Source organism: Brienomyrus brachyistius, chromosome 11 (genome assembly GCF_023856365.1).
Source record: "Brienomyrus brachyistius isolate T26 chromosome 11, BBRACH_0.4, whole genome shotgun sequence".
Classification (NCBI taxonomy): Eukaryota; Metazoa; Chordata; class Actinopteri; order Osteoglossiformes; family Mormyridae; genus Brienomyrus; species Brienomyrus brachyistius.
In genome coordinates, this window is record NC_064543.1 from 15,594,767 (window position 1) to 15,615,931 (window position 21,165).

General features: G+C 44.3%; 1 protein-coding gene across 7 annotated transcripts in view; it reads right to left on the minus strand.

The window, feature by feature from the left end:
- Positions 1-21,165, minus strand: part of mical2a (microtubule associated monooxygenase, calponin and LIM domain containing 2a) — a 61,688-nt gene that overhangs the window by 29,475 nt on the left and 11,048 nt on the right. For 5 of the 7 annotated variants that reach the window (XR_007400651.1, XM_049030383.1, XM_049030385.1 and 2 more), the window contains exons 2-18: positions 19,806-20,174; positions 15,604-15,811; positions 14,378-14,494; positions 12,780-12,881; positions 10,874-11,029; positions 10,193-10,293; positions 8,991-9,248; positions 8,603-8,718; positions 8,162-8,288; positions 7,794-7,884; positions 5,642-5,789; positions 4,273-4,472; positions 3,771-3,874; positions 3,448-3,519; positions 2,773-2,910; positions 905-1,024; positions 262-483 (exon numbers count right to left, since the gene is read on the minus strand). Coding sequence is in view for 6 of the 7 variants with exons in the window: in XM_049030383.1 (XP_048886340.1) it covers positions 262-483; positions 905-1,024; positions 2,773-2,910; positions 3,448-3,519; positions 3,771-3,874; positions 4,273-4,472; positions 5,642-5,789; positions 7,794-7,884; positions 8,162-8,288; positions 8,603-8,718; positions 8,991-9,248; positions 10,193-10,293; positions 10,874-11,029; positions 12,780-12,881; positions 14,378-14,494; positions 15,604-15,811; positions 19,806-20,069 (2,544 nt within the window). In the remaining variant the exon portion in view is untranslated. Of the gene's footprint in view, positions 1-261; positions 484-904; positions 1,025-2,772; positions 2,911-3,447; positions 3,520-3,770; positions 3,875-4,272; positions 4,473-5,641; positions 5,790-7,793; positions 7,885-8,161; positions 8,289-8,602; positions 8,719-8,990; positions 9,249-10,192; positions 10,294-10,873; positions 11,030-12,779; positions 12,882-14,377; positions 14,495-15,603; positions 15,812-19,805; positions 20,175-21,165 lie in introns of those variants that run through there. The other 2 variants (XM_049030390.1, XM_049030384.1) reach the window with 2 other exon arrangements.

The following is a 21,165-nucleotide window of genomic DNA, read 5'->3' on the forward strand; positions in this document are numbered from 1 at the left end:
AAACAGAAATCTCCTGAAATTATGCCAATTGTGCCGCTAGTAACTGCAGCAATAAATTTTTAAATATACTAGAAGAGCAAGTGAATGGTGGTAGACAGGCCCAGACATTAGCTGGAACACTACTGTCATATTCTTGAGTATTTAACGTTAATTCCTTGAATTAATCTCCACTAGAATCAATGAGTAAATATGCAGCGCAGCACCTAAACCCAAAGCAGATTCCCAGCAGGCCAGACGCAGGCAGGCAGGGCAGCTGGTCACCTCGCTGATGTGATCCTCCAGGCATCGCAGTCGCCGAAGCATTCCAGACACGGCCAGCACCGCCGAGCGGCAAGAAGCCGGGGGCTCTGGGTAATCTGCGTGGGCGGAGTTGTCGGCCTCGGGCCGGCCGCGCGTTTGTCGGGGCTCCCTGGGAATGTACGGAGGGGGGCTAGGCAGGGGCGCGGTGCCGCATTCCAGTGCGCATTTCGCAAGGAGGGCTAGCTGGAACGGGAAACAGAGTCCGCGTGTGACGGCAGAGCTCTGGTCTCCGGGCTGCCCGCAGGTGACCTCGGCGTGGAGGCAGTAAGCACAAACCGACAGCAAGAAGGGGGACTTACGCAAGGGATTAGCTAGCTCATGTTTATTTATTTAGCAGATGCTTTTATCCAAAGTGAGACATTTTTCTAAAGGAAGGGTCATCCAGTTCTAGGAGTGACTGGGGCAAGGGCATCTGCTGATCCTGGGATCTGAACCTACGACCTCCAAATCACAGACACACGCCCCTAACCCGGCGAGTCGCACACCACGCCCACTCAGTGACCGCACGCATCTAGTCATTTTAAATCCGGTTTTGGTTTCATTTGGGGTTTTCCCTCGCTGGGTGTTAGCTCATGCGGCGTGCGTCCGGAGCAGCTGCCCATACCTGCCTTTTTGATGAAGGGGAAGGCGGGGCTTGGTCCTTGGGTCTGGCAAAGCGAGGGTTCTCGACAAGGTCGACAGAGCGAGGCCGGGGGGGCCTCGCCGTGGCCAAGTCAGACTCGATCTTTAGGTTTTAGAAGCGGTGACACACGTCGGGAGAGGCGAGGTTCGGAAGAAGGAAAGGAAAAGAAAGGGAAGGAAAGGAAAAGAAAGGGAAAGGAAAGAAAGGAAAAGAAAGGGAAAGGAAAGGAAAGTTCACTTACAAGAACTGTTATGCAAGAAATAACTGCATAAGACATATTAAACCACAGAGCTAGCGTGCAGGGTTGCCAGTTGATGCATATATTATATTCCAAATATACCAGATCCCAAATGAGTGAGCAGCTTATGTCATATTTACTACTGCAGATTCATTTAGGAACAGTGCAGCTTTGCCCAGGGCAATGCCTTATGTCTAAGCTATTTCATCTACTTGCATAAACAATATAATAAATTCTTCCATATTTGTTTAAAATGTACAGAAAGCCAGTGTCTTACTTTGCACAGCTTAGACACTGCTGCCTTTGGAATGTGATGCAAATGCAGGGGAGACCACAACAAACAGGGGCCCAGCCCTGCCTTACGCAAACACGCCAGTTTTTTGTAAATACGACCTGACTGTTAAACGCAAGCTCTTTATGCCTACAAAGGGAACACTGCAGCATTGGTCACGTCAGTCTTGGTGACACTGCCTTAATCACTCCAGGGAATGTGTAGATGTACGAGTTTTCTACAGTAGATGCTGAGAAAGGAACCTTCCCTAAAAGTTTCATAAGTAATATCTTTCTGGGGATAACATTTCTGAATAATAAGTCAGCCTCAGTGATAAACTGTTCCCTGTTGGAAAAAAACCCTCAGGGAACGAGAACAATGAACCTCCATCAATGGTAAGATTAGCTGTTCAGTTTTATGTCACCCAACTTGAGTTACTCTTTCAGGTTCATTTGAGCTAATATGCTACATTGACTACTGGTATGGATTCAGGTCCTGACTGCTTTAACAAGGAGGTCCCAGCTCTCCTGGATGAACTAAATAAATACAGACGCTCCTCTACTTACGAATGAGTTACTTTCCGAATGGCCGTTCGTAACTTGAAAGGTTCGTAAGTCGTTATTCAACATCATTTTAAGGGTATATGCAAGTACAAAGAACTAGGATGATGGGAGTTCGCAGGTTACACTGCTGTGTGGCGGGAGTAGCGGCCAGAAGTCGTATTAGGTGGAATTGACGCCCAGAAAAAAAATTATGTTGCGGACAAGAAATGGGAGCCCAAGGAACACAATTTGGACGTACGAACTTTTAGACATATGAACAAGGGGGACTGTAAGTTGAAAGCAAATGCGTCTGTATAAGCAAATATCTAATTAGCAGAAAAGTGCTATAGCTCCAGATTACAACTTGGTCTGTGAAAATGCTGATACCTGCTCTAGTGTTCTGAATATAATCAACTGTTATAGCTTCTACACAGAAAATTGAATAGAATTCAACAGAACTATTCGAACATCTGTGTTAGTATAATGGCCATGTTCTGGTTGGACTCATTAACTCCGTAACTCACATGCATTCCTAACGTAACAGAAACTGATGTCATGATGCTTCCATTCTACGTTTCATCGAGCATAAGGGTTTGATTTTTCGATAAAATCTTAAAATGTCATATATAGGTCCAGATGTATGAAACCAAATAATAGAAAAAAAACATCAGGTTCGAAGTTGACTGCTACTAAGTAATATAATGGTTTATGCAGGACATAATGGCAGTAACTCAACTCCGGTAGGGGGCTACCCTCCTTTAGGGGGAGCTTACAGGACAAAGATCACGGGGCGTCTGACCTGCCTGCGGAGAGAGCAGGTGGGGACATTCTCCTCAAACTTTGCTTGCAGCTTGGTGGCCATGAATTTGACCTTATTCTCCTTCAGAGTTGTGTCCTCGCCCACAGAGTTGGCAGTCTGACTGGGGAAGTTGGTGGCCTATTGAAAAAAAAAAAAAACAGGAAGTACCAGGACTGTAATGAAATAGCTCAGGGACATGGGACCCAAACGCAGAGTGAACAGGAAACCAAAACCGGAGATGAGAGTCATAGTCAGGAACAGAAGCAAAGGTCAAGAAATCGGAATCAAGCACCCAGTAAAAACAGGGCTAAGATGTTCGATAAACTGACATAGGTCGACAATTTCTCACGCAGACTGGTTAAACAGCCTAAACATTTAGGAGAATCAGGTACAGCTGTCAAGACACCGGGGAGGACGAGCAGAAACCGGGGGGGCCGGTGGCTGTGGTGTAGGTGGTGGATCAAGCCGTACAAGGAGTTTAAGGTCAGGTCTGCCAGCAGAGAGAAGAGTGTCTGGTAGACTAAGATACTGCAGGCTCTTAAAGTCTGTAAAAGGACCCCTGAAGATTGTACTTTGGCTAAACTACTTAAATGGCCAATGCAACTAGCTAAATAAATGGTATTGAGGTTATTAATGGGTATAAATGGAGGCGAAAATCCACAAATTCATACCTACCTCTTCCAAATAATTGCTGAACTTTCTTCGCCTTTTGCTTATCGTGTCCTTATCATCAGACTTCTGCTCACCCTGAAAGAAATTAACAAATCAACTTCCTCCCTTGATTTGCATGTAAAAATGAATGGATTTTCCTTGTCATCTAACCCCAGTTTATTTCAAAGCATAGGCCTGTCCTCACAGTGCTGCATTTCTCTTGATTTCCTACTATGATGTTCAAACAAAGCCATTCTGGGCTTGTTCTAACTTCTGCCCTACATTAAGTCGCCACAAGAAAATATTTCAGTAACATGTTTAGCAACATGAAAATGCATGAGGCCTACCTTTGGTATCCGTTTTCTTGGCAGTGATAAGTTCTTTAAATTGGAAATGGAGTTGGCGATCTTTCCAGAATAATCTTCATTTTGATCAGTTTCCCTTTTGAAGCCTGGGACAGACCATAATAATATGTACATACAAATACATTCAAATTACGTTTCATTCAAAGTACTGATGTGAATCAGATTTACGGGAAACAGCAATGTATGCACAATGCTCAAGAAACCATGCATCCATAAAATCACACACTGAAGATTCATGTGACTAAAATGTCCAGGATTAACACACCAAAGCTTGGAGGTTTCTAGGATACATAATTTCTGTAATTCTATTCACAAGGGGACCACATTTTTGGGTATAATACCATATGGTCAGTCTTCATGAAGGACATGAAAAAAAAATTATCTAGATTTTCTTCTTTTTTGTTTACTTCTTTCAGTTCAAACGTAACTGGCTTAAAGCATCATCCAAATCAAAGGGAGAATCAAAACACTCAGTGAAGGTCACCTGATGCAGGTATGGGGTCACCGCGGAACATCTCGTAGAACTTGGAGAGGTACAACACCATGTTGAGCTTGTCCGGATCCCTATCGGATGCCATCTCCAGCCCGGTGGTGACAGGTGGGATGCCCAACTCGCGCTCGGCGATATCGAAAGCCATTTGGTTATTCTTGGCACTTTCCTCCTCATTGAGCGAATCAAAATCACTAAAGGAGACAACAGAGACCATCAATAAAGACACACGCAGGAAATGCTAATAGAACAGTGTGCTACCCAAGGTCCTCATTATAGCTCATGGAAGTCAGAAGAATTATAGCTCACTGAAATGATATCCAAATATTTCTCCAGCAGAGTCACTCTTTTTTCATATGGTCAAGTATCAGATGGAGCTCAGGACTGTCTGCGGTCTCACGCACACATGTGAAGAGACGGCTAGCGGAATTCACAGGCCACTGTTACATTTGCTTTCACGCCGAGGCGGGTTATGAGGGTGAGATTCATGGCGTAAGATGGACAAAACAGAAGCGTGCAAATTTCACGGGCAGAAGTGACAGTCCACCTTGAAAAGAAGGCACTGCAGTATTGCAGTGATTAATCACAGGCTTGCGACACAATAACAAATAAACAAAACGTATACTGTTGCCGATTAAACAGTTTTCACGGTAAAAGACTAAAAAATAATTTGTAATTTTATTCATATGCAGGGGACAGGCTTGCTGTTCTTGGGGTCCATCTCACAAAGTCACGTTAGGGACCGAGATACAACAAACCCCCACATTGTGATTAAAGCTCTGAATGGTCAATGATGGAATTAAAGTGTAAAAGCCCTAAATTTGACATGTAACTCTAGACATAACAGCTGTCTTACAGAATGCTGCTGAGGTCATATGTCACCACCAGATAATGAAAAACCACATGTGTATAGCTTGTTGTTTAATCTGTAATCTCATATGACCTCACTAAGCTGCATAAATAGCTTGAAAAGCAAATATAAATGCATGACCACACAACCTCAACAGCATTCCACTGACATTGGCCATGATGGATTACTTGGAATCTAACTAACCGGACCCAAAGCCTGTGGGTTGGTGAAGCTCAGAACAAATATGAAAATGCCACACATATGCCTTGTGGACAAAAACGACAGCATTTCTATGAGTAAACTGTTAGTATGTTGACAACAGCCAACAGACACGCATATTTACATCACCATCGCCACGGTGACCAAGGAACAGCTGCGAGCCAGATGGAGTCCGAATTTCATATTAGTGCGTTAGCAAAGACATTTGATAAATCGAAAGCCAATCAGTCTCTCTGATGGTATTAATGTGCGGTGCGTCTTGTAATCAGTGCGGCAGCCACGGTAATGTCTTACATGAGGTCAGCTCTGAAGTTGTGGATGAGGGCGCATAGCGCCAGACCACTCTTCCAGGAGGAAGTGAGGTCAGACACGCACACATTCCTGTAGCCCTCCGTATGCCTCTGACACCACGTCAGCAGCCGACTGGGCCGGACATCAGACTCTGTGGGCAAGATCCAGCACAGTGAGGCCATGAGAACGACTCAGCCACCCAAAATTGGAAGAAAAGAGCAGAATTCTGGAACACCGCAGGCTGTTATATAATGAGGTCATAGTTGGAACTATCCTTAGAATTCTTCTTAAAGCCAAATACACAGACTCAGAGAGTTTCTAAGCACGACACAGCTGTATGTTTTCGTCAAGACGTGTCTCACTGTTTAACATGGAATGTGAAGCCCTACCTGTGCATTTCTCGGAATAAGATGAATTTATCGCATATTATCTTTGTGTCTAGATGACATTGACAAGCCGAGGGTAAAATGGAGGTGCTTTACGCCTAGGACCTTAATGACTGCCCTAGCTGAATGAAGTAATTCAAAGTGTTATTTGCCAAATATGAGCCAGAACATGTTAAAATATAATGCATGTCACGTGGAATAAGTTGTAGTGTTTATAGGAGGAAGGACTGGATAGAGGATATTAAAACCAACTGTCAGCAGGCAATCAGGCTACACTCGCTGAGCACTATCATGCCACTCAGGGCATCGAGGGATCTTATCCTGAGTTTTAGATGGAGATTGTTAGACTGTTAAACAAAATGTTCCCAGCACAATTTAGTTGAAAATACCAACCTTCTGACACTAACTGACACATTTTTTTAGCTTGCCAGGAAATCATTGCTCAGGTGCAGAAAGGTGTGAAGATTATTTTATAAGGCTGTTTTGTGCACGTCATTGATACATCAGACTGACTCACAGTCACTCGCATCTGTACAGCGATGTGCAAAAGTTTGGTCTTCATGTTGACGCTAAACTATGATATTATGTCTTCCAAAGTGTGTCAGTTTAGCCAAAATCTCCCCTAAAAAAGTTAACTCATTAATTGAGCTGGTGGAGACGTTTAATGAACACGCGGAATGACTGTGGTCCCCTGGAGGAGAGGCTTGGGGATTACCGCGGTGTTCATCTAGCCATTCAAGAAGATATGAGTTACTTTTTGGAGAACACAAGAAAATCTTGATTATTTTTTAGTGTGTTGCTGTTTATTTTGCACATGTTCTAATGCTAAATTGTGTTTTTTTTCTGAGCAAATATATACACTTATTACTCAGATAAGTAAACTTTAGAGAGAGTGAAACATCTGAAACTTTTGTTTTTGGTTGTGTTTTGTTTTGTGGAAAATAATAGTGAAAGAGCTACCATTAGGAAATGCTATGTAAACAGGGTTAGGTATTACACCTTTTTCAGTCAATATGTATGTATGTGTATGTATCCTACCAGAATACATTTAAATTCATTCATTCATAAATATTATAATCAGCATAGCAATAGTAATAAACATTTTCTTTGACTTCCTAGGACTTTGCACAGTACTGCATATGGCTGAATAACCTCTACTGGAAATGCACAAGAGCTGATACCATAAATATAGTAGGACCACAGGCAGAGCGAAGGGTCGATGCAGGACAGATAACCGCAGATAATGTGGTGACCCACTGAAGGTGACCCATTAAAAAGATACTAGACACAAGGTTGGGCATTCAGATGACCTTGAGTCATTTTGTCTCCTAACAAACTATGAGTTTTGTTTGCTCTCCGCTGTTGTCTTCTGGCTCTTAGTCCCCTTTCTCATTACTGTTACTCTGTGGTGTGTTAGTAATCGCTACTGCTGCTTGACTCTGTGGTAAGCGTCGAGCCGGATTAAAATAAAATCGCAGCTGGTGCTGGCAATCCCGTGCTCTCGCTGCTAATAAACCGTGTCAACTGTCAAGCTAATTGAGGGAGACACTTGCATTTGTCACGCGTCTGCATCACCCGTGGTACTACACACACCCATGGTTACGAAACGCTGGTGCTCTGATGACATCGCCTGGTCTAGCCGAGTGTAAACATGCTGCCGGATTTTATTTGCGGACGAGTTGTTTGGTTTCGTTATTTACAGGCCCAGGCTCGTTGGGGGGGCAGGGGTTCCACTCTCCTGGGCAGCTGTCGACCCTGCGTTCACTCACCTCTTCGGCCCAGATTAACAGGTCGTCTGACTGAAGCAGCACGTTCCAGGGAGCCGGGCTGCAATTCCCCCGTTATATACAGGTGGCGCACCTGAGACAAAGGAGAAGGGAAAGAGGATCTCAGGGTGGGAGGGCTTAGGGCACACTCAGTGTCACAGGCGGCTCATCGAGGGATGGTGCAAAGGGGGCGGAGCCTGAAGGAAGCCATATGCCAACCACCAAACTCACCAGGATGAGAAAAAAGCTCACAAGTCAAACTCTGAATGCCTCTATCGTGTTACTGGACACACTTAATTAGATATAAAACCGAATGCAGAACATGATGGGTTTGATGTTTCCCAGTGGCTCGTTATCCGATACCAGCTTACCTGGTGTGGCCTGACACAGTTGGAGTTGAGGTTGGGGTAACGGGTTGCTGGATCTATAGTGTACTGTTCAAAGTTCTTGGTGATGTTTTCGGGGGTCGTCTGAGGCAGCAGTCTGTAGAGGCCTTCCCTGCATGCAGACACGACAACAAAGCCATCGTTACACTCACGCTCTCCCACACATCAGGCACCCATCAAGATGGACATAAATCATTCTGCTGATTCTGAAATCAGGAACGGTGTGGTGAATTGGCATCCGTTTCAGTGACATTCGAATGCGATACCCTTCCGTTCTACAGGGACAATGGCGATGATATGTAAGAACCCACAAATTGAGTTTAAATGGCTGGTTGTCCCTGGGGGAAACACCTGGCGTTATTATGCGATCTGGATTCTACGGTAGCCCAGCAGGGTCACACAAGACCAGGCCGCCATCTCACTGACCTCTCTGCCAGGATTTCCAGGGGAGGCCTGCCCTGAGCCCAGCTCTTCGTCATCCACGCGGTGTCAAAGGCCGCCAGGAAGCCCCGAGCACACCCAGTGCCCATGGGCCAAAACGGCTACAGACAGACAGAGGGCTCAAAGGTCCAGAAGCTACACCTTTAAGGCTGCATATCATTTATTTACCTAGCAGACAATTCTTATCAGTGACAGAGATTGGAAGCTTATGTTTAATGATGTGATTTTATACTTGTTTATTCACTTTAGATGAACAAAGTCCAAGGGTTCAACAGAAATACTAATGTGATGTACATCGATTAAATGAAAGGACCAGACAGAAATTGAACATCGGTGAACGTTCCCTGGAGGACACTAGGGGGAGCATGCTCACCTCCAGCAAGCTGTCCCCCACCAGCGCCACCAGCAGGCGGTGGCCGAAGCGCTCTCGCACCAGCGCGGCGTTCTCCGAGGCGTACATGCAGGTGAAGTCGAACATGGCGACGTCTGGCTGTCCGTTGTGGTTCATGGCGTAATCCAGTGAGGGCAGCTGGTAGTTGGTGGCAAAATCGGCGGCCTCGCGTGCGTAGGAGAGCAGCGCCTCCTGCTGCATGTTCTCGCCGCTGAGCAGCATCTCCGTGTCGGCATAGTCCTGTCAGCGACGGGGGGGGAGACAGCGTGGTTAATTCACCTCGCCAGTGGCTTGGCTTGACTCGCGGGGTGTGTTCAGTGGCTGTCTAGTAGATGTTAATCTGAGCTGTGCTAGAGCTCCTTCTACTTAATGCACCCTAACACTACCCTGGAAGTGTGTAATCAGGTGGTGTAAACACTCTCTAAACACTGCAGTCAAAGGCTGGCCAGGGGCTTTCACTGTTATTAATAGTGTTTTACTCTCATTAGAGACCTGGCATGGTTATTTAATTCTCAAAGAAGTATAGATGAGACGAGTAGCAGTCTACTGATGACAACAATCCCATTAGAGGATCCCACAGTAGCATGAATGGAAGTCACCTTCCACATTAACAAGTCAAAGTCATTTCAACATGGTGGGATGTTCGCATTTAAAAACCAGACATCAGTTGGCTGATGACAGTCAAAAAAGGAGATTCCTTCCCAGGCCCTTGCTGAGGAAAAGGTGATCTGCCTCCTAAATTTGTTTTAGAACAAATTTTTATACCTCCTTTAAGCAAGCTGGGTGCCGGTATGATAAATTTCTTCAATCCTTAAATTTAAACACCATACTTTTCCTCACTGATCCATATTTGGCATATGGAAGTATAGATATTTTCCCAGACAGAGAGGCCATTTAGAAGTAAATGGTTTATAGTTATGCAAGGCACTTAATCCTCTGTTCACAACTTTGTTGAAAGACACTGCGTTCCACTGCATATTTATGAATACGGTGACGTGCCCAGACATTGCAGTTAGTGATGACAGATATGAATTGTGAATAAAGCATCCGCACCATCTGAGAATGACAGAGGGTTTTTTTTATCTTTGAGATGTTTGCATGTCAACCCTGATGAACCATAGCAAAGGAGGGGGTGCATTTAAACAGTACATGGTTACACAAAGCCCCGAAATGCTGCTCCTCACATGGATGATGACTCCCTTGTCCAGAAGGCTCTGCTTTTTCGCAGTCATGACGAAGTAGTGAGTGTTGTCCTTGTAGTACACGATGTTCTCCAGGTCGATGCCTGCGAAACCAAGCGAGACTGTCGAATCAACACCAACCAATCAGGATACACGCTCCCCTCTGGCAATATGGCCGATGGCCGCGGGATTTAATTAAGATTAGATGTCGGTGGAGAGAGAAAACAGTCTAATATACTGAGAAATCCATACTGGCAGGGGGAGCAGAATGCACCCCCCTCCCCCTTCGTGCTGACTTCGTGCTGACTTCAGGAACAGCTGGCCAGCATGCCATGAACTCTGAATGGTATGAGTCTTATCACAATGAATAGAATTCACGCCCGCAAAGATAGATATGGCAAATGGGATCAGAACTATCCTACTACACTAAACAGTGGATTCAGAGAATGCTTTCTGAAGCCTGCAAGATAAATCTACCATCTGAACTACAGATACACCAGCTATCTGTCTGTCTCTTTGCTTGTTCTCTCTTCGCTTGTTCTTTCATTTTTTTATTTGCTTAGAAAATACATGGCTTGACGTAGTTCTCCTTCCCAGGGATTTGAAGGTGCAATCATTTATTTACACGGCCAGGTTCATGTCTCCTTGAATATCCTGTTACACAGAAGGGATTTGTGAGCCCACCCATCTCTTCCTTAAGCTCCAGGAAGAACTTCTGGTTGAAGATGAAGGCCACGCCGCTGATCTCCTCCACCTTGGCTTCGGCTGTGGTGTTTCTGTTGATGAAGTTGGCAGTGATGGCGATGGCTAGTTTCCCGCGGAACTCCTTTCTTCTGAAACCTGGAAAAAAAGCAAGCTCTATTATCGCCTTCCTGTGGAGTTAGAAGTAAAGATATTTTAAGCACTAAGGAATAGGCGGAAATAGGCAGCAAGGCAAGAGTATTTATATAGAAGAATGAGATTGGTGTTTGACTAGCTAAAAATCATCAAAAATGCATCCTGACAACCTTTTACATTTTCGATTCTGGGGGTTTGTTCCACATCTATGAACCTTTTTAATTTCCGTCTGTCGTACCACAGCCGAAGTGAACTTTGGGTTTAAGGCATTGTGACTCACCAGAAGGAGCACAAATGTGTGATTTATTAACTTTGCTCTCACTTTTCTTCGTAATAATCTTTCAAATTAATTGTTCTGCCTTCACTGCTGATTATAGATCTAACAGTGTGCGAATAAAGTGTATAAACTAAAGTACACACAGTGCTGTTGATTCTCCAATACAAATGAAAACCTCCCTTTCTCACACCAGTGTTGCTCTCCACATAAATGTGAACTGTGGTAATTTTTTGGTTTTTTAAAAGTCCAAATTTAGCGGCAGGATAACAGCACAGACGAGGGCGGCATTTTCCGCCCTGACTGTAAAACTGCACCATGCCAGATGACACAGACGGTGCAGGGTCTGCTGAAGTCCTCAGACACTGATGCAGCCCACAAGCTCCGGTGGTCGGATATGATTCAAAGGCTCCACTTTCACGTATAAAAAAAAAAATGATAAAAAATCTTCCGAACAAGGTTCTGATCTTTGGTCTGAATCTGGTCGCAGCCTGTATCTGTTATCTGTCATTATTATTCTGCAACATCTGCGACCGCAGGAAGGAAGAGCACTTGAAAGGTAAAGCCTGTGGCTCCGTTTACCGCAAACAGTTTATTAGATTATCAAAAAATACTTCTGATGGAACAGAAAGGGTGCAAGAAAGGACATTTGCCATATCACATCACTTTTTCCAATGGTGCCTGTGTCCAATTAACGGTTTAACAGTGAGAGATATTTTTAACACCAGCATCATCCACCTACATGCTCATTAGTTGGTGTGGCAGGATTTTTCACCTTTTATGGCAATAAAACAAACGAGGAACGTTTTACTGCGTCAAGACAAAGTCTCCTTTAAATTATGATTAAGACAAAGAAATGCTTGAACGGGCAGGCAGAATAATTGCTGGGGTGGTGCTCAGAGGGCTGACAGCCTGGTGATCGATTCTCCCGAGTCGTATTTCCCTGGGAGGAGGTGACATCATGCCGGAGAGCCTCCCAAATTATAAGTGGAAAGGGATTACAGAGGCAAATTTGTAGCTTTATAGCTTTTTAAAAGCAGACTCGGTGGGACAAAGTGGCTGAGGATATGGAAAACCCATGGGCCCGGGACACCAATAAGGTTTTCCTCGAAGAACTCTACAATGCAGGAATGAAAGTCTCTGGCATCTGGGAAAAGCCTTCATCCCGGCTGGTTCCAAGCCAGTAAACCTCAACTCCTTCACCCTTTAGAAACATCCTTGGATACTGATTCTGCAGATACTGTACTCATGGGAGTTTTACCAGTCAGATTATAGCGGCGGTCGGTCCGAGCATCTAGAGGAGGTGGGACCAACCAGTCAGATGTCTTGGTCCCACCTCCTGTAGTTGCTTGGACCCACCTCCTCCATAATCTGATTGGTTATTTCTCTGAGCCAATCATTTTTCTTTCTGCCCTCAGAACATTTTTGTGTAAGTAAAACTCCCACAAGCAGATACAGTCCCCGCACCACAGGTCTCACCTTCCAGCGTGTTCCTCCGCCCATCTGCTCCAACCACAACATCAAAGTCAAAGTCGGAAATGGGGTGATCAGAGGGGCAGATCTCAGCTCTCCACCCAGGACCTGGCACGGCGGTAAAGCAGACATCGGTTTACAAGCAGTTAAGTCCACATCACACTAAACATACCTTCTGCCTCTGCACTTTTTGCCATACGCAATGCATTTTGTTACCACTGCAACGTCTGAGCAATTGAGGGTTTTCCATCATGGCTTAAGAGGAAAATAGGATTCAGATTCAGTCCTGAAGCCACACGTCCAACAGCTGAACCGCAGAAACAGGATCTTCTCTCAAGCTTAAAAATATCACTTTAATAAAATTTAATAAATTTTCATGACAGATGCATGGAATTTGAAATCACTCAAAGTTATAGCCATAACTGAGAATACCACATAATAATGCTTTGCTCTCAGGTGTTTCAAGAATGGAAAACTAAATCTTCCTAGGTAGGTCAATGTTACGTAACTCCGTAGGGTGTCATGTGAACAAACTATGCAACTGAACTTCACAACAAGTAGCCGGTCACTCCTAATTTAGGATTCGCTCCCATTGACATCGACACTCTAGTTGCCTTCACACAAGAGCCGCTTATTTTCCACACCCAGGACCACCGACAGCTCACGGAAAATCATGACCTCTGCAGAGGTTTGCTGATAACAGGCCGTAAAAGGTCTAAGGAGTAACTCTGGCAAGCGTAAAACATTTCTCCCAATTTACTTAGCTAAATTTAGCAGGCCTATCGCCCTTAAACATTATTTCATGTGAATTCTTTAAACTTTGGTCCCCAAGAAAAAAAACAGACACATTATATATATATTACAAAAGCTAGTTGATCATGAGCTAAAAATGTAGAGGTGCAACGACTCCTTAAAAGAATCTCTTTACTTTTCAGAATCCACTGTGAAAATAAACAAGGCCGTTTTCTGCTGCTGTGTATGACTGGTTGTCTGGGACACACATACACACAGAAGAGGCTGGAAACCTTGAACTGTACTGGACCTGACACTTCATTCTGTGATACTAGGTGAAGGTGAAAACAAACAGTTGCTCTGGAAAATGAGCAGCCTCTCAGGCCGAGAGCCGCAGAAATATCACACTGTCATCGCTACTCCAGCATTAACACGACGCCGCTGAAACGCTCTCAGCTGCAGCCTTTCAGACGATCCCTCATATCCATCCTCTTCTATACCTGCCTCGTTTTCGTCTTCAAATTCGACGGCCAGCTAATTTTAAAAACGCAACGCATGAGAAAGCAGAAGTAGAGAAGAGGGGTTTTATTTGGTGGATGGGAGTAGAGACGGTTTTGACAAAGGAACAAAAACAAAAGGGCATTTTAGCATCTGCACATTTTCCCAGGAAAACGTGAGAGGCATTGGGTCGGGGGACGAGCGGGAAGAATTTGGGTCTGGGCATATTTCCTAGGCTGAGAGAAAACCTAAACTCAATTAGGATCAAGTGAAGTCAATGAATGTCTTTGTCACCTGACTTCATCCGCGTGCAACTTTCAAATTCCCCCACCGTCTTGCACACCGTTAGCCGTGCGCGGCTTGTTAGCAATCACCTTCATTCTCTTGGTCCTCCGGGGGCTCCAGGAGCTTGACAAACTCCACATTGACGTGGACTTCCACGGCTAAGATCAGGGAGACTTTCAGCAGCATGAGTTGTAGCTGGCGAATACCTAACAGTGCAGAACCAGGACAAGAACCATAAGCCTTTGAAGGAAGACTCCCCTCCCTCAGGATTTCACTACATTTTGGGCTCAGCATTTGCATGTAGCACAGGCAGCATTCGGTCTCTGCCCTGGGAGAGCTGTGAGCTTTTAGAGATCTGGGAGATGCATTACCCATCAGTCTCTGCGCTGTTGTCCCTGATCCTGAAAGGAAGACTCACTCTGCGTTTAAATGGCACCACTGTGAGGGATGGCAGTAGGGAGACTACCTAATATCAGGGGGGACACTCTGAGCTACGTCAGGTTTTACACACAGCTTTACAACTGAAAGGCTCCTGTGCTTGGCTAATTAGTCAAATTCTTCTTGTGATTTTACTGGTTCGTTTCCTTAATTGAAAGACTCCAGCTGTTTCATGTTAACATTAGCGACACATGCTTGATTATAGGAGCACAAAGCAAGAACTCAGCGCTTAAGTAGAATCCACTTGAAACTGAAATGGTAGTTTGCAAACCCACTCATAGTGTCCCCCCGATATGGATTTGGTGGTCACCCTAGATGGGAGGGGAACCATATATCACGAGCGTCAGGCATGGACATCACTGGTGACAAGTCACTTCATATCAAGGGAACTTTCCGGATCTGTGCTAAAGTCACTCTAAGCCATAAAAGAACAGAAATGCCTCGTTAGAAAATAGTTATTGCATGCCAGACTTTTGGCTAGACAGATGTCTCTTATGTAGGACAGTGTTGACAGGAGTCACACAATACACATTCTTCAGAGATGGATGTGTTGGAGAAAAACTGCCAGAGGTATTTTGACACTCTAATTTAATTACATGATAAATCAAACACTCCACCAAGAGAAATATTATTATTATCCCATGAAAACACGCGGCACCATTAATCTCTCTCAGCATGTCTTCTAAAGAGGTTAGGTTGTTCTCTTCTGTTCTCCTGCAGAAGTTAGTAGATATTCTGTTCCTTCTCTGATCTGTGAGGTAGGTCATTGAGAACATACTGAAATAAGTGAAAGGGGAAGAGAAAGTCATAGCAGTCAGCTCCCCTCCCCCAAGCACACAAACGTGCACCAACAAAAGATAACCTGAAGGATACTCACTGATATGGTCTATGGATCCAGCGCAGAACTTGCCATAGAACTTCTTTGCACCCAGGCCACGTAAGTCATGAATTGTGTACGGCCACAGGTGCAGAACATTGTTCCTGGAGAAGGTGTCCCTCTTCTCTATCACCACTACCTTGGCCCCCAGGAGGGCCAACTCTATGGCTGTCCGCAGGCCGCAGGGGCCCCCACCAATGATGAGACACTGGGAGGAAAAGAAAGACGATCACATGGTCAACACATTCACCAATCGGAGAACAGATTACCACGCAAACCAACCTCAGGTGTTTTATTGTTCAGTGACTCTGCACCCAAATAGAAGTTGCTGGAGTGTAAATTTCAGAATAAGAAAAAGACTTTAATAATAACAAGACTTTAATATGCTTTACACCACATATGAGACCTTGGGCTCTGAACGCCTACTACCTGTATTGCATTGTGGTGGGATTTAAGCACATAAGTAATGGAAAACTTCATCATTAGCTTAGCCAAAGTATTAATTACACTCCTTATACCAAATACATCACTCACTAACACATGCACCCCGCTGGCTCTTTTTGATTTCAGGCCTGCCTGCAAATATGTGGGTTGTGCATGACCTCATGCACACAATTTCGGGGTGAGAGGCAGGGCTGCACTTAGCAGCGTCTTCAGAATAGTTCTCTCACTTGTGAACCATGCCTGAGTCACACTGCAACCCCACAGTGCCGCAAAGGGTCCGACTATGCTGAATGCGATCGTCAAGTCCCGTTCTGACTCTCATTATCACTCTGCCTCTTTTATTGGCTCATTAGTTTCTTCTTTACAAAGCAACATGCAGTTTTGTTCATTTAATTTAGCAGGACATTCAGCGAAATTCAGCATGATTCAATAGCAGGATTCCCCCTAAGAGCTAAAACCACTGGCTTCTGGTCACAAGTCAAGTTTCCTGAACATGGCACCAGCCTCTGGTTAAATCCCAGGCCAGCCAAACCAGATGATCTCCATTTCCTATTTAACAGATCAAATGCAGCCACATTTGATCTTTGCACCCTTCCTATGAAAACATCATACATTTTCCCTTCCCAACGGACCGGCTTTACAAATGGGAGGTGATGCTGTGGGGCGGGGGAGGGGGGGGGAGAGATTATGTGGCCAAACTAACCACAGAGCACATGCCTGACAAAGCTTTAGCCATTGGACGGTCTTCCTGTAATATTACATTTAAGGGGGTGTTTCTGAAGTGCAGGGACAGGTCATGCTGTTCCTAACTGGCCCATTAGGAAGTACAAAGTCTCATGGATCCCTGTCCATAAAAGTTCACACTTTTCTCACTTCTATTCCTATCACGTCTCGTTTATTGGGCGTCATCTCTCTAGGGCGGAGGTGGGAATGACGTCAATACGGCTGGCAGAATGGAGGAGACTCACTTTGCATAAGGCCCTGAGGCACCTGTTTGGACAACAGATCCCTTACAGCTGGTCTGACGGGCACCTTTCATCAAGTCAGACAATGACACCGGGCATGAGAGCCGGCCCGGGAGGACCAGGTGTGCGGAGGCCACGCGGACTCAAAGCTGCCTCTTTTTAAAGAGAGCACACACCTGCATGGAGCACACACCTGCATGTTAATTAGCCTAACAGGGGAACAAAGCCGACCTCAGCAGATTCCACTGGTACCTCTTTGTAGTCAGCTGACAATCCATGATGTGTTTTGATTATGTCCACCAATAGAAATCTCTGTCGTAAACTAGCTGTCATCTAAATGTTTAAGTGGGATTAAACGGACATGTTCCCATGCAGGCTCAAAATTCCCTGCTGCTTGAGGACTTAATATGCTGGATAAGGTCTGATATTAGTTAAGCACTTATCTCCATAGCTTCCATTCCAGGCAATCCCAATGATATCTGTGCCTTCTGATTGGTTGCTGTGCTGTATGGCATCACTGCATCTGCAGTGATATGCCTTGTGCTCATCACTGCAGATGTGGTGATACCATGCAGCACAGCAGCCAATCACAGGTGCACTGAGGACGACCTCATCCCTCTGCATACAACCTTTTGCTTTTCATCGCCTTCACACCAGAAATTCATCAAAACTACAGCGAAATGTAACACCACTGATTAGGTGGAAAGTCTGAATCACGCTGATTACAAAACCATTGCAAAGGCTATGAGAATGCAGGCTGGTTGAGTCAGACACTCAACTGGGCTGCATTTACCAGCTGTAGTAATTCAAAAGGGTATATGATTTTATTGCTGGTGCATAGATTAATCATATTCTTGCTTTAAAGAATGATTCAAAACAGTAATAAATGTAAACCTGGGAACGCTGGAAAGTACATTAAAATATATAGGACAGGTTTTTGGCAGTTTAAATAGAGAGCTAAGAAAAGTGCAGCACTGTCGCATTCAAATAGTCAGTGTGTTCGGAGTATAATGTTTAAATAACGATATTTGGGAAACTGCATTCAAGAGTTACTGCACACATTCCTTCTTACATTCTTAGAAAAATTTTCATCACACCGATTTTTTTCTCCACAATAAATATATTATTCATAAGATCAAGGGGTAAAAACAAACATCATGGAATAGTCCCCTTGGTCTTATTTTATATACATGAATACAACTCCAGCTAAGCCATTATTATGTGTGCAGTTATTTTTAAAATATGCATGCAATCAAGAGATACAAAGCATCAACACATTATTATGTTAATTATCTGTGCAGCAAGGCTATCGATTCCCTAATGTGGAATGCCTCAATGAAGTTGCACCTGAATATTAAAATACACTTAGGATTTTTAACTTTGACATACCATTACATGCTTCAAAGAATAAAAATTCCTGCAGTGTGCACACACACACACACACACACACAAAGAGACACACACAAACACACACAAAAGGATCACATTTCAGCTGGCCATTCAGTAAGCTGCTATGTAGAAAAGTCTGCAGAAGAGTTTACATTTCTGTCCTCAGGACACACAACACACACCCCTAAAAGAACACATGCACACAAGATTAAAAGCAGTGCAGAATAAATGTATATGCTGTGTAATTTCTATAACGAGATGGCGTTGTGACAGAAGCATACAAACCTTCACATGATCAACAGATCTGAGCAGATTGCTGTCCCAAGAAAATAAAATAGAAAAACACTGGCAGAGCTGACTTTAAATGTGCTAGAGTAATGATGTCGCATTCAGAGTAATGATGTCACATTCAGAGTAATGATGTCGCATTCAGAGTAATGATGTCGCATTCAGAGTAATGATGTCGCATTCAGAGTAATGATGTCACATTCAGAGTAATTATGTCGCATTCAGAGTAATGATGTCACATTCAGAGTAATGATGTCGCATTCAGAGTAATGATGTCGCATTCAGTGCTCTAGGTCATTCTGTGCGATGGGGCTCAGAGAGGAGGGCAGCTAGCTACTAGGCACTCTGGAGTATTTTTTGGGGTTTAAGGCTTTGTTTGTGTTATATAATTAATCTGCCAGCCACGGGATTCAAACCAGCGACCTACTAGACACAAACTCCTAACCCACAGAACTTGTCTTAAAAAGCCCTATTCTTTCCTAAAATAGTTGCAATAATCATAAAAATTCACTTGAAAAGGTATCAACTTACAATTTGCTTACATACATTGCAACCTGAGAAGCACCAAGATGACAACCTATGTATGAATTACACATCTTATCGATACCTTAAGCAGCATGAGCGTTTACCAGGCCCACCCTTCCAGGCAGTATTGGGAGAGCTTCTCATACATGATTCCATTGCCAAATATGGTAACTGTGTGTATTTAAGAATGGCCCAGTTTGTGTTTAAAATGAACATCAATCAACTGGTGCAAAATTTTCATTCATTGTTTTTAGCCGGGCTAAAGTATTAATGGAACAAAGTTTAGTCCCGAAAATGGTGTAACATTTACCTACCATCTTTAAATAGCAAAACTCAGGAGGAAAGGGCAAATTTCTCTCCAGTTATTTGCATACGCTAGTCAAATTATTTTCTAATTTACATTGCAAGGCTAAACTCCTGACAAAATCCGACGAAAACAAAAGAAGGAACAATATGATATGTTGATAAAAAATAAATGATAAAAAATAAAGGGTCTATTTGGGGATTTTGATTCTTATTTCCTTTCAGGGTTTCCCCTTGCTTCCGTATTCTGTCTGCTTCGCACTTGGGAAGGTATCAGGGCTTCCCTACCTTGGTACCCACACACGATTTGCCCTTCTTGTAGTCCTTTTGACCAGCTCTCTTGTCCAGCTTGCTCCAAAGTCCCTTAGCCTTCCAAGATGTGACCTTGGCCTTCAGTCTGCTGTAGAAGTTCTTGTGGTCCAGTGGATCCAGCTCCAACTGGCGGCAGAGGATCCCGAACGCCTGCAGGGTGCCCTTGCAGGTCGAAGCCTGGACGAAGTTCTCGAAGAGCTGCCCGGCCTGGGAGCACTTCTCATCCTCGGTTTCGCCCATCTTCTCTGGGGCTGACTTGCTCTCTCCCCGACTCCCTCGGTCCGTCTCTCCGCGATCTAGCGGCTACGCCCACGGTCTGGCAGCCCCTGGCATGCCTAACCTGCGCTGGTAAAAGAAACCACATTGTGTCTGATGTCATCCACAGGCAGAAAAAAGCACAGGATTCCAAACAGATGTAGCACAAAACACACATAATGTGCAGGATATATATATATAATAAGCAGGATAATGAGTATTTTTCAGAGTAAATGGCCATTACATCACATCATTGCTATAAATCCCACTACCTACACGTAGCTGTTGGTTGCCCATCCTCTTAGAAGGTCCCCAAGATAATTTAGCTCTGATAAAGGTTTCATGTCTAAGGTCATGAAGCTAATGTCTTTTATTTTAAAAAAAGAATAACAAACGGACTGTACGTAATTCCAAAAGCATTCTGAGGGCGAAACTCAGTAAAACTGTGTGCCAAATCACCAGATATTCCTGAACATCGCACCCATGAGCACAAACTGGCCAGCTCCCAGGCTCTGTTTTACGCTGCAGGCAATGTGTTTGAGCTTGAGTGCATGTGCTACATGGTGAGAGAAGTGCACAGTGTTCTTCCAGAGGTGAAACAAACGCATTTTTGTTCAATTACATTGGTGACTAAGCTATACAGGTGTGCCTTAGGAGGCAGGAGTACAAGCTGCAGGGGTAAGAGGCTTCTCAAGTTGTTTTTAAAGCCAGAGGACGTCCAGTGAGTCCATCACCACCATGGCCAACAATCTGACAGACTTGACACAAACTCAATCACGACAGACAATTCTGCTGAGCATTTATCAGCCCTTGTGCATCTCATCACTGATACTGCATGCTGTAGCAGCTGTGTGAGCTGACCGATTTTGGCAGGGCAAGCAAGAATAAGGGCCTGACCGAAAGTGCATCTCTTTTAGAAAACGAGGGTAACCTGGAAACCGTTATATGAATGCATCAGTACCGCAATGTATTTTGCAGTTTTGAGCTGAGAGCCACTTCCTTGCAATGACTCCGACGTCACGTTGCATGTATTGCACGATTAAGTTTAAATCCATTGGTGTCTTTAATACCAATAACCGAA